General features: G+C 36.8%; 1 protein-coding gene across 1 annotated transcript; it reads right to left on the reverse strand.

Moving 5' to 3' along the window:
* Positions 1 to 3,097: 3,097 nt before the first annotated feature.
* LOC109092654 (sushi, nidogen and EGF-like domain-containing protein 1) lies at positions 3,098 to 9,623 on the reverse strand. Its single transcript, XM_042768113.1, has 10 exons — positions 8,793 to 9,623; positions 6,171 to 6,271; positions 6,025 to 6,057; positions 4,916 to 5,215; positions 4,634 to 4,761; positions 4,268 to 4,543; positions 3,822 to 3,917; positions 3,550 to 3,700; positions 3,268 to 3,299; positions 3,098 to 3,178 (listed from the first exon to the last, which is right to left on the reverse strand). Exons 2-10 carry the CDS (start codon positions 6,232 to 6,234, stop codon positions 3,098 to 3,100), a joined length of 1,161 nt encoding a protein of 386 aa, XP_042624047.1. The 5' UTR covers positions 6,235 to 6,271; positions 8,793 to 9,623.
* Positions 9,624 to 12,889: the final 3,266 nt, after the last annotated feature.

Here is a 12,889-nt window from a genome sequence, read left to right on the forward strand (position 1 = left end):
TGTGTCTTTTTAAACTTTCCTTAAATCCACACCCCAAAACTTTTTTATAAAAAAATTATCAAAACTATATTTTGATGTGTCTTTTTAAACTTTCCTTAAAGCTGCAGTCCGTAACTTTTTTGTTTAAAAATTATCCTAAATCAATTTTTGAGCAAGTACATAACCAGCCCGTGTTCAAAACTATCACCTTACTTTAGCCCGATTCACATCGGTAAACTTGTAATAAAGTTTTCTAATTTGAGTGGTAGGGGTAGGTTTTGTGGGAAATTGGAGCATATGCTGCAGGTGACGGATCGTTTATTGCCTTTTCTCACAGCAGCTGGAATAAATGGTGGATTGAATTTTTTATGATGCGTGACCCATCGCTTATAGCCTTTTTTCTCACAGCAGCTGGAACAAACGCAGATTGTAACCCCAAAAGGCTGAATGATATGAGCCAACCACCGCGATGAACTACCATTAATAGCTAGTTATTGTACGCTTTTCCTCAGCTGATTCAGAACAAAAGTGGCAGCTGTTACTACTTGTTCAGATGACATTCTCCAAAAAAAACACTTATATCACTCTCAATATCAAGAATCAGAATAAGTGAATACAAAGTGCAGTATCCAAAAAAAAAATATATATATATTTTCAATGCTTTGCATTTTAAATCAGCTTCTAAATGTCTGTTCAGTAGGGGTGTAACGGTATGTGTATCGTGAGTTTGGCTCAGATCATCTTCAGACCATGCTGACAAAAAGTTATGGAATTCAAATTGATTCTTCAAACTGTTCTCGAATAACACACAAACGAATTCAACGGAAAGCACACAAAAATGGTTATGTATCTCCGCAACGGTTTGGTGTATTCAGACCAAACTTGGTGTGTGTTATTACAAGCATAACTTGAGACTATACCTGCAGTGTTTTGGCGTCAGCTACCCCAGTAACAGTATATGAAAAATGCATTAATTTTGCTTATAACTTCTGAATGGTTTTGGCCAAAAATCACACAAAACTGGTCTCTCTTTAGATTTTGCCAATATTTTTGGTAATTGATTGTTTAATTACCCATGTAAAAATACATTTTAAGTGTGCTCGTAATTTTGAATTATGTAGTGGAAAATGCTATATTTCTACTTAACACAATGATCGATATCGTCCTTGTAACTTGGTATTGGCTCATCGATAACGACAGCCCGAGGGAACCTAAAGAAAGTTTTGGGAAAGCCAGCACCACCTAGTGGTAAAATCAAATATTCACATGCTTATAACTTTGGGTGTGATTGACTTATTTTCATTGGAGTTACTTTGTGAACTCCTGAATCATACCAGTTCAGCAAGTATGATATATGCCAGGTTTTACCTTATGGTTTGCGTGCATACGCGTTGTATTTTAGTGCTTCAAAAACATTTGCCAATATCTAAAAAAAAAAGTTACGTTACTCCGATCGACACGAAACCACCATAGGAAATTCAGAAAAATAGTGTGCTGGCTGAATGCTAATGCCCAACTGCCAAAATGTTGATAGTAAGTGGCAAATAAATGCAAAGTCAGCTGCAAAAATCTGTACTGAGCAATGCACATTACTCAGTAAAGTCAATTATTTGATGCTAAAGAAAATGTGTACAAAGATCTGCATATCAGAACAGATTAGCAATGCTATAGAACATCATTTCTGTCCACTTATTAGCCCATATTCAGTATTAAGATGCTTTTAAACATTTTTTAAGAATGAGGTATATGATGTTGTGATATTATTTAAGCGTTGATTAGGTTATGTGATATCAAGCCTCATGCTCTTATTGTTGAGACTGTTTAAAAGCAAAAGTATGTAATAGTAAAGTATCTAATAATAGTTTGCTGAAACCCTTGCAGATCTTACAGATATTTGATAACACAAAGCATGATGAATTTTAAACACAATATTTCACACACACTACATATCAAACCCTTGCACAGAAACCCTACAAAAACTTAAAAAAAAAATAACAAAACAAAGATGAGACAAAGACAAAAAGAACAATGATCAATCATCCATACTAAATAAAATCGAATTTGTAACCAAGACACACAGACAAGGCTTAAGCCTATAGTCCCAGACTGAAATGCATATCTGGGCTGTTTTAATTGTAAGAAATTTGCACTGATTGATCTTAAAATATGTCAGTGCAGTTTTGTCTCAAGATGTACATGAGTAATGCCTTATAGCAGGCATGCTATTTTATTATTTTTGTTTTGGTTCAAAAAATAAAAGATACTTAAATGCCCTAATTGAACTATGGCCTAATCCTAGTTTAACCTAAACCCTGTCTGTGAAACCAGGCCAGAGAGTTCTTCTTCCTGTTCAGTGACATTCCATTTTAGAACACATTGGTTCCCAAGAAACAAATAGGTGTCAACATAAAATGCAAGTAACCCACAGTAGTAGATGCAGAAGAAATAAAACTAGTGTTCCAAAAAAAAAAAAAAAAAAAAAAACAACTGCCTGTAGAAAGGGAGGATTTTTAGGCTTTTAAAAATGCAAAAGAAGAAATGTAAAAGTTTAAAAAATCATCTATATGAATTATGCACTATATTTCAATAGAGTTTTCAGGTATGTTTCAAGGAACAGACTGAATTTGCAGCCATTATCCACTCATAGTCTTGCCCTTCAGCAGGCTGTGAACCATATCACTGCAACCAAATCGAATCTCGAGATCAGTGAATGATCCTTAGCCAAGAGACCGCCCCCCTTCGGTAAAAGTATTTGCATGTCTGCAGCCAAGCATGTTAAGCTTACTGTAATGACCATGGGTTTTTCTAATGGCAGTGAAATTCATTACACGGAACAAATCATAACCGTCTGACTTACATGCCAGGGTGTTTGCATTGTATTAATGGAAGCAAAGGGGACTTCAGATCTTATAAGACAGACAAGTTAGAGCATGTTTCTTTCATGAAATTTGTTCCTATTCAATAATAAATGTCACCGTTTTGTGGCTCTTAAAATGTGTAGAAGTGACAGATAGCTGCTGGCGCCTCAGTTCAGCGCTGCACAAGAGAACGAGCATCTCTTACTCTTTATAGCACAAGAAACATCTCAATTTTCATAATAAAAACACAACAACAAACATTACGGCTTCGTCCTTTGCAACTTTCTTAATTTCAGCTCAACACTGTTTGGCAGACCGTACTTGACCAGCTCCTGTTTGATCTGAAACACAGATGGACAAACAGATCAAACTTTCTCCATGTTGTATATTAGCACCGCATTCTGTATGAATAGTCATGTTTGTGTCTTACTCGCTGTAAAATGATCTGAATGTTTCCAGTATCTGTTAGGTCAGAAAATGAGGAAAGTTTCACTTTAAGTCCAATGACGTGGTCTAAAAGCACAAAGAATATTGTTTTTTTTTTTTTATGGTTTCTAGTATGGTAAAATGAAAGAAGTTATATGTGTGTGAAATGAAGTTTGACTTGTTTGTTGTGTTGAGACATGTCATTGGTTTGTAAAATAATATTTTCTGGGTATAACATATTATAATGATGAACAAATTGATAGTAAAGTGTGAGTTGTAAGGTTACCTTTTTTTGACTTTGGTCCACTGTCCACCCTGAAGGCCCAACGACCTGGAAAATTGACATTACTGGAGCTCCTGAGGTTTGGAATAAGGTTCCCCTTGTTTGACCCAGGAATCACAAAGTAGTCAGCTGAGTAGACTGCATCATAACCAGCCTGTATAAATCACACGCACACACACACACACACACAAAAGTACACTTTAAAAACAGGGAAAGAGAGAGCGAAATCAGACAGGTTTGAGAAAAAGTGGAAAGGTTTGGAAAAAGATTTTTACCTGCACCGGATGTCCAGTTACAGCAACATTACCATAATTCATCAGAATAAATGAAAAATTACTGCCTGAAATTAAAACCACTTGAAACAAAGTTTCCTGAAAATAATGGGAACAATTAATTTTTTACACATTTTTACTTTACATATTCAAATAAAAGTACTCTGTGAAACTCATGTTTAGTCTGGATTAAGTCTGTTTTATTTTTTAATTTATTGAATTGAATATTCTTATTAATATTATTTTTTTTAAGGTACATAAAATGAGGATGATGATTATTCTTACATCTTAATATATATTATTCAGTTTTTTGAGTGCATTTTTCTTTTACACATAATATTGTCAAAGCAACAATTACAAATGAACTACTTTGAAATGGATTGTCTGTGGTCTAGCTGATACAATCTGTAAAAACAGTTTGCAGTCTGCAAAAAAAAAGAGTAACTTACTGAACTTGTGTTAAAATAAACCACTTTATCCCATGTTGCCACAAAGACCCAAGAAGCAGTGAAAGTCAGATTTGGGAAATGTGTGTTTATATCCTGAGTAGCGCGTGTGAGAACATTTCCACTGGTGTACTGATGATATGAAACTACTCCTCTTTGACGGTTGTCAAGGTTTGTCCAGAGACCAGCAATTATATCTTGGCTCCCATAAGAAGGAAAGTGGTCTGGAACATTCTGCACTGAAGGCTGGTTGAATGTGAGGTGTCCATTATTATTTACCTGCATCATGAGGAATACTATCAAAATCAATGACCACACATGAGTTTATAAAGCATTCACCACTCACATTTAGACTTATCAAATTCTTACATAAATCTGCTGGTAAGTGCGGCCAAAGAACAGAAATGGACTCAACAGCTGAATAACAGAGGAGCTTCCATCAAGAGAAGCACTGTTGTTTGTGTCTCCTGCTGCTAAGCCGAATGGATAGAATACTTCTGCAGAAAGAACAGCAGTATTTCAGCAAAACTCATCATATGCAACTGCTTACATACATTGAAATAAGTCTTAAAATGCACAAACAAAACTAATCTAAGAACTGCAGGACACCAAAATCACAGCTCAGATGTATCTTGAACGTGTTTAACTCACCTTCACACAATAGTCCAACATCTTCATGATGACCACAGTCGTGTACTCCCCATGCTGATGATGCACAGTTTTGAAGAGCAGTTTCAATCCCAATGCACTGTACCTCATCCAACCATATTTGCCCTGAACCTTGTCCAAAGACATGTAGTGACTCTACAACGTTCCCACAGTCCAGCTGTCTGCACACCACTGCAGCATTCAGAGAATCCCACTGATCGTCACACACAGTTCCCCAAATTCCATTATGGAGAATCTCCAGTCTTCCAGAACAGAAGCTGAAACCATTCACCAACCTGACATCTATCATCCACCAAAGAACAAAGAAAGAAGAAAGTGTGGTTAACATTATTATTAATGGAAGTCATATATCCACTTACTGTATTAGTAATGGCCATACAGTTCACATGCCATTGATGTACTTGGCTTGCAATTGCTGTGCATGGTTAAATCTCATCAGCATGATATTATATTTAATAATAGCATAAACAAACTGCCAATAACTGTGCAACTTTCATCATCCTAAGCATCATTACTAGAGTCTTGAGAAGTACATGTTCATTTGAGATGTTGATATTGCAGAGTCTACGAACATAAACAAAAAAAACAGGATAACTTCGCAGATTTTTAACCACCTTTGTATTGTTACAATGTCAGCAGTATACATAAATGAATGCACTCTTTTTCCATGTCACCTACACCCATTTTATTTGTCGGTGAGCAGGACTAAAGAAAAATGCAGAAGTATGATGTAGTTTTCACAAAAGCCCTGGAGCTGTCAAAGTCTGCCGGATGAAGGTTTTACAGCTCCAGAGGTTTTGTCAAAACTAGGGATTGTACTTCCGCATTTGTATTCCCATGCTCACTGACAGCTGGATCAAGTCTAGTGTATTATGTTTTAAAGATTCCCTACCTTTTTGACAAAAGGGAACACCACAGCCCCCTTTTTTTAGTCACCAATTTCTTTCTTTCTTTTTTCACTTTTTACTGCACATACAGACAAGTTTTATTAATAATCCAACTTGCCAGCAATAAATTACCTCTTTAAGAACATGCCAATATTTCTGATTGAATTTTGATGTTTATGTATTTATTTCAAAACCTATAATTACTTGTTTGTGGTACTGCAGTTGTTTGTGCCAAGCCTGTTAAGGACAGAGAGAGAGAGAGAGAGAGATCTAAAACACTTTCATCAGATATAATTTCGTGATCATTTCACATTAAGAATGGTAGCCTATTAATAATATCAAGCACTTACTTGATGACAGGACCGACATCATTATTAACAGCAGCAGATGTTCTGAAACTGGAAGGATTCTCATGATGACTAGTTTGACAAAGTGAAAAAGAGTTCTTCTTCTGTAATGAGAGAGATTTATTCCTTAAAGGTGCCAAAGAATGCATTGATACAATATTTTAAATTGTTCTCTGATGTCCCCAGAGTGTGTATATGAAGTTTTATCTCAAAATACCCCACAGATAATTTTTTATAGCTTGTTGAAATTGCCACTTTTAGGGTATGAGCCAAAACGCACTGTTATTTGTGTTTGTCCCCTTTAAATGAAAATGAGCTGCTGCTCCCATCTAAACTGGATATAGGCTACAGCAGTCAACTTAATTAAATGGCACAACAGGCAGCTTTCTTTTAACACAGACTTTTAAGAAGGGATGGATGTTTGCTTCAAGTGATAGGTCAGGTAAGTGATATTATATTATCTTGTTGTATGTGTGTCATGTTCTTTACGTTTTCTGACTAAAAGCAACCAAAAAGCCAATTTAAAGTGGTTAAGCAAATAATAATAATCGGCAGGGATCCCAGACCAATACAATTATTGTGCCGCCTCTATTTTAAAACCCACGAGCCGCCACTGGCGGCAACAGGGTAGCTAGAAGCAGCCCAATTCCGCGGGAAAACCACGGACTTGGTAACACGGGCCGTTGAATGCTTGAATCTGATTGGCTGACGAACGTTCTAAGGTGTGCAATTATGGCGATCGCCATGAGTGCAAAATGAAAGGGAGTCTATGGGGCTAGACGGCTAAATTTGTCCCTTTCACCCGATTGCCATTGAGAAATCTCAGATCTGATTGTAGGTTTTGCAAGTTCAACATGGGTTATAGGTCGAAAGTTGAATGAATACTTATGTCCTTTCGATTTCTTACAGGTTGAGTTGTTGTTGCCCATAACACGCTAGCATTCTGCTAATGAACGTATAACGTATGACGCCATTGACATTTTAAAACTTTTTAAAGCAAATAAGTGACTCTAAAAAATCTAACACCCAGCAATGTGTAATTTCTTTGCATCTCCTTTCGAATACAACATTCAAATTACTAGACAAAAAAATATATCCTGAAAAAAAGTGGATTTTGAGGGGTATACCGCCATTGATCTCCATTCATTCTGCACTCGTCCTGTGAGCACCCTCATATGGAATCAGAGTGGAACTGCAACCAGTTCAGAAGCCGGAAGTGTAGTTAGAGTGAAACTTCTCGCCATATTAGACATTCGGGATTTCAGAACAGCGTAACAGATATTGCGTCATCGGGCAGGCATGGCCTATTTGATAATTTGCATAGGTCAACGATCATGCGCAGATTGGGAGGAAAGCCGTTTGCTAGAATTGCTTCAAATAGCGTTACTTCTCCGAGATCATGGGTGTTTTTCATATTATATTCATACTGTTACAACTTAAGGTAACCTTTCCGCGATCGAGGGTGTTTAGTGTCAAATTACATTCATACTGTTAAAATTACATTAACACTGTTATAACTTCAGATACCTGTACTGATCTCAGGTGTTTCGTGTCAAATTACATTAATACAGTTATGGCTTCAGATCCCTGTCCTGATCTCAGGTGTTTCGTGTCAAATTACATTAACACAGTTATGACTTCAGATCCCTGTCCTGATCGTTCCATGTTCACAATATACTAATCAGTTATGATATACCCATTTCACTTCAATAAGCTTACTGACTTCACATCCATTCTATCATGAGTTATATCACACAAGACAAGTCTGCAGTTAAACCTCAGATTTTATTCATCCCAGTGTTACGATCCCCTCAGTGTCTAGGGGTCCGAAAGGGAAGTAACAAGATAAAAAAAAAAAAAAAAGTAAAGAGGATACGGTTATCCACCTGCTAGGTCATTCCCCAACACAAGACCTACCCCTTCAAAAACACAACTTGGAACACACTCCAAGGTTAACCATCCCAGACACTAAGTCAGACTTTCTGAGCACCTGATGGGTGGGAACACAATTACATTTCATCTCAAAACCACATAGGAGAACGTCAGAAACGGTGTCCGATTTCTGTGAAAAGGGAAGTATCTCTTTCAATAAGGAGGACTGCGACGAACCAATATCCCGTAGAATCAGGAAAAGTTGGTTCAATACGCAACTAAATTTGAAAAAAAAAAAAAAAAAAGATCCCGGACGAGACCCCAATTGTTACGATCCCCTCAGTGTCTAGGGGTCCGAAAGGGAAGAAACAAGATAAAAAAAAAAAAAAAAAGTAAAGAGGATACGAAAGGCGAAAACACACTTCAATCCTCTGTCCCAGAGTGAAGAGGACACCCATTGATATATATACAAAAATAATTTTATTTACAAGACAGAGAAGAATACAATATAAATGGGAGCAAAGGCTCGGGGGAGGGCAAGGCCTAAAATAACAAACAAAAGTCCACTAACCAATTTAAGAAAAAATTATCTCACCTTAAAAGAAAAGAAAAATACAGCCACCTTCCCTCACCTCCCTTGCTATACAAAAACAGAGGCAACAGAATACAATAGAAAAAGAAAGAGGCACTCTCCCCCTACAACATCCCTCTAATCACAGACTAGAATAACTTGAGACAAAAGAGCCACAATACCTTTTGCTCAATCACAGCCTGGAACAATATCCATTAACAGTCCATGCAGAAATAAAAATTAGCCACTGCTAATCACAACTATAGTCTCTGCACGAAAAGCTAGCACAGGGTTCAGTCTGGAGCAGGGGAGAAGTGTGTCCCCAGGCAGAGTGTAAACTGCCCTGATATCCTCTTGGTCTTCAGGCACACTCACAAAGGAGCTACAGGTGGTGATGATTTTCCCTGAGGAGTAGCAGAGCGAGAGAGAAAAGGGAGAGACCGAGCAAAAACACAAAGGGCATTCAACCACACCCACATCTGTGAACAGCAATGAAACAAATTCAAGAACAATAATGGAATTTAAAAAAAATAATAAATACACGTCCCTGTGGACGTAACACCAGTACTTTTCCAAAGCCCACTGCTTGTAAAGAAAACTCTTGTAATTATTCAGAATTCCATCCTAAATTTAATTTACACAGAAAGAACATACGATATTTGATAATGTTTGAAGAACTGGTTGCTTCAGGGCTTACAGGATCTTCTGAGGTATTATCTCCCAAACCATCACTCTTTTCTGAAGAGTGGACTGTCACACTACAGAGAAAGAGATAGATAATAAAATATTTGAGGAGTAAAGGTGTGAACAGGAGCACTGTTGTACATGTCTGAATGTGAGTGGCTTATCAAACCCATGATCATTTTGTGATTACCATGGACGTCAATAACTATGTTTGGTTTGTAGTAAAACTTACAGTAAAACATAAGCAGAGTACTAACATTTTTTTGGTTGTTTATTTGTTTTCGAAAATAGCTTAACTGTAAGACAATAAAACATAATAGATATAAAATATAATATCTACCTGTATGACTGTTTTCTCCTTCATTATCCATCGTAGGTATGCTTCTATTTCTCTTTATATCCATCTGAGTTGATCCTGGGATTAAAAAACGCCCGCGCAAAAAAAAAAAAAAAAAAAAAAAAAAAAAAAAAAACAGCATTCTGCGCATGATCGTTGACCTCTTGTTTTTTTTTTTTTTTTTTTTTTTTTTTTTTTAAAGAGGGCGTTTTACCAAGACCATCAGAAACGCCCATTTTACGTCGTGGTAATGAAACCCCTGGAATTTAGTGAATGCCGGTTAGGGCGGTTATATTCAGGGAAACGCACAGCGAAGGTAGTTCCAATCAGCTCTGGACCGCATTACATGTCCATATCACTTCGCCAAATGATTTCTGTTATTTTAAAGGTCTTACAACAGCACAATAACCAAAACCCACAACAACACTGGCCAAACAAATAAATATAGTAAGCAATATGATAAAAAAAACGACAGATCATTTCCATGTTTTGCCACATCAGAGTATATACAGGAATCATGGAGTTAAATTTAATACCTTTTAAGACCTTTTTTAAGACTCTTCCCATACATTTTAAGACCTCATCGCTACTCCAACTTTTAACCGGTTACATCGGCGACACTTTAACTTACATTTACTATATATTGATTGTAAGATAGCACAACTAAACAGACCTACTTTGCAATAACTCCTTATCAATACAACATAATTCAGAAGGGTGGGAACGAAGCCCAAGATAATTAACTGAGTGACTAACCAATGCAACCCAAGAAACAAGAATTAGACCAATAAACAAAACAACTGACAAAACTTATTGAGGAGGGAAAATAAAGCTCTCCGAGCTGACGGGACAATGAGTTCATACAGTATATTCAAAAGATGCATTTGTAACATCAGCTCTTATTACTCACTGCAAACCATAGCTGTTTTGTGGAACACTTCTCATGACAAACATCTGACTTATCAGACAGTTTACCTGTGATTACGGAGTGCTTGATTTGATAGTGTCAGTACTGCACATGATCAAGTGTGAATGATCATGGAAGGTAAAATAAAGATCACAACTATTACATCCTTTTAATTGTGCATCCCAAGCCCATGCCAGTAATTTAAAAAAAAAAAATAAAACAGCCCAAAGTTGCGCAATTACCATGTCCCAAATATAAAAGTCATTTCCGTCCCTAAAAAACATATTTTACAGTCGCTGTTATGCACATTCATCATAAACACAGCTCAAATGCTTCCTAGTGTGGCCCAAAACATTTAGCCCAGTTTTATTACAAGTAGAATGCAAAATGTTTCAGTGCAAGAATTACAACCAAATGTAGTTTATGCAATATTTCAAACCTTTAACCCACTGGGAAAAAAATAAAATCAACCCAATGCAACAGTTTAAAACCAGGCAAATTTCGTGGAAAATAAAACAACAACCCTGCATCCAACACGAGCTGCAGAAGTCAGATTGACTGATCACGGGCCAAAAGTAAGGAGAGATGACTGACGAGATGTTGGAGGATTTGCTCAACAGATAGCGAGCTCATTGACAAATATAGATGTGCTCCCTTTACAAAGTGCGCGAGCGATCGCAAAATCGAAAGTGAACTGCCAGCGCTTATTTCTAAAGAGATTTAATTACCCCACAGACTGATAGCGGCGCCCTGATGCGCGAAAATTAAATACAATATTAGAATGTTTGCGGGAGCGGATTCAAAAATCGTGGGAGTTGATGGGAGCATGCGGTTATGGTCAGAAATTCAGCGAGAGCGGGATCAACAAGTCCTGCTATCACGCAGCAGCGCATTCAGTCAGTGAGCGACATAACAGACGGTGTCAAATCTTGCAGAATTCCATAAATAAACTACACAGAACCCCACTATTCGGACAAATATACATAATGAAAAGATGATACAAAATTTACATTTACTTTGGTAAATGGCATTTAAGACTTTTAAATACTTTTTAAAGGCCTTAATTTTCTCTAAATTGGTTTATCAACTTTTAATACTTTTTAAGACCCCGCGGACACCCTGCATTATTACGTTTTATTATACAGGTAAAGCAACAGCGCATACTCTTATCTCTCCGCTCTCTCTCCCTCACAGACGCACATACATACAGCCTACAGAAACATAAACGCGCTAACGTTGTTATCGCTACTCTGGAGATTTTATTTTAAAAGCTAGGCCTACATGATATTTCTCACAAGCGAGGTAACAACGGCGCCATTCGTGAAGAAAATTAACTTAAAGTTTCATTGTTAGTAGAGACGCTGCTGCCCAACAATTTTGACAGACAGACTCAGAGAGGTAATATACACTCTCTCTCTCTCTCTCTCTCTCTCTCTAATACCTTAATTAATATCTGCATTAGTCTGCTATCAACGGCTCAAGCCTCCGTTACTAGGTCTACAACGTTTTGGAATTAGCAACTGAGGCGTTGGATGAGATGCGGAAGAAATGAATCCTACTCACAATAGCGTTTTAAGTACAAAAACTGGACGAAGGCCTTGAATTATATCTTCTGTCAGTTATTCCTTACGTAAACGTGTTCATCAGCAACTCTAGAGAATTACAACTAAAATTCTGTACAATTAATAAGATAAAATAATCATAGTAAATTAATTATACAATTTTAAACATCCCATCTCTTTTTTTTTTCTTCATTTGATTGATCTACTCTACCTTGTGTAGCTTATCCTGGTTTAACGTTAGGCCTATAGCCTACTTTTAAATTGTCATTGTGTTTGTGTTTGTGTACAACAAATATTGTTGGTTTTTATAACAATTTGCTTGATATTTGTAAACGTAAACGTATAAACGAGAGTGAGAAATATTTTGATAGCTTCTTACCTCTGAAAGTTTCGTCAAGCCTGCTCTTGCAGATTGCAATAAAACTATGCAGGAAGTTATTGCTGATTTTAAAGGCTTGAACAGCTTCTTTGTCGAAAGGGAAATAGATGGCTTTCACCCACGGAATGTGGGGTAGGGGCCATAAAAAGTCAACCTGAAACTGAATTCAAACGTATTTTGCTTTCAGTGATTACGTTATCACATTTTAATTAAATATTAAAATACAAAAGCATCACTGGCACGTCTTGATCTTACCGAATAATTTCACCGTTGTATCTAAATAATTATTTTAGCGGTTAATGTATTTCAGGTAAGTTAACGCACTCATTGTTGTCTCCCCCTCGTGGTGAGCAAAGGAACAGCCACACGCACTACGCATTTTCTGAAAAGTCTGTCAAATGTATGCCAGT

This window comes from Cyprinus carpio, chromosome A12 (genome assembly GCF_018340385.1).
Source record: "Cyprinus carpio isolate SPL01 chromosome A12, ASM1834038v1, whole genome shotgun sequence".
Lineage (NCBI taxonomy): Eukaryota > Metazoa > Chordata > Actinopteri > Cypriniformes > Cyprinidae > Cyprinus > Cyprinus carpio.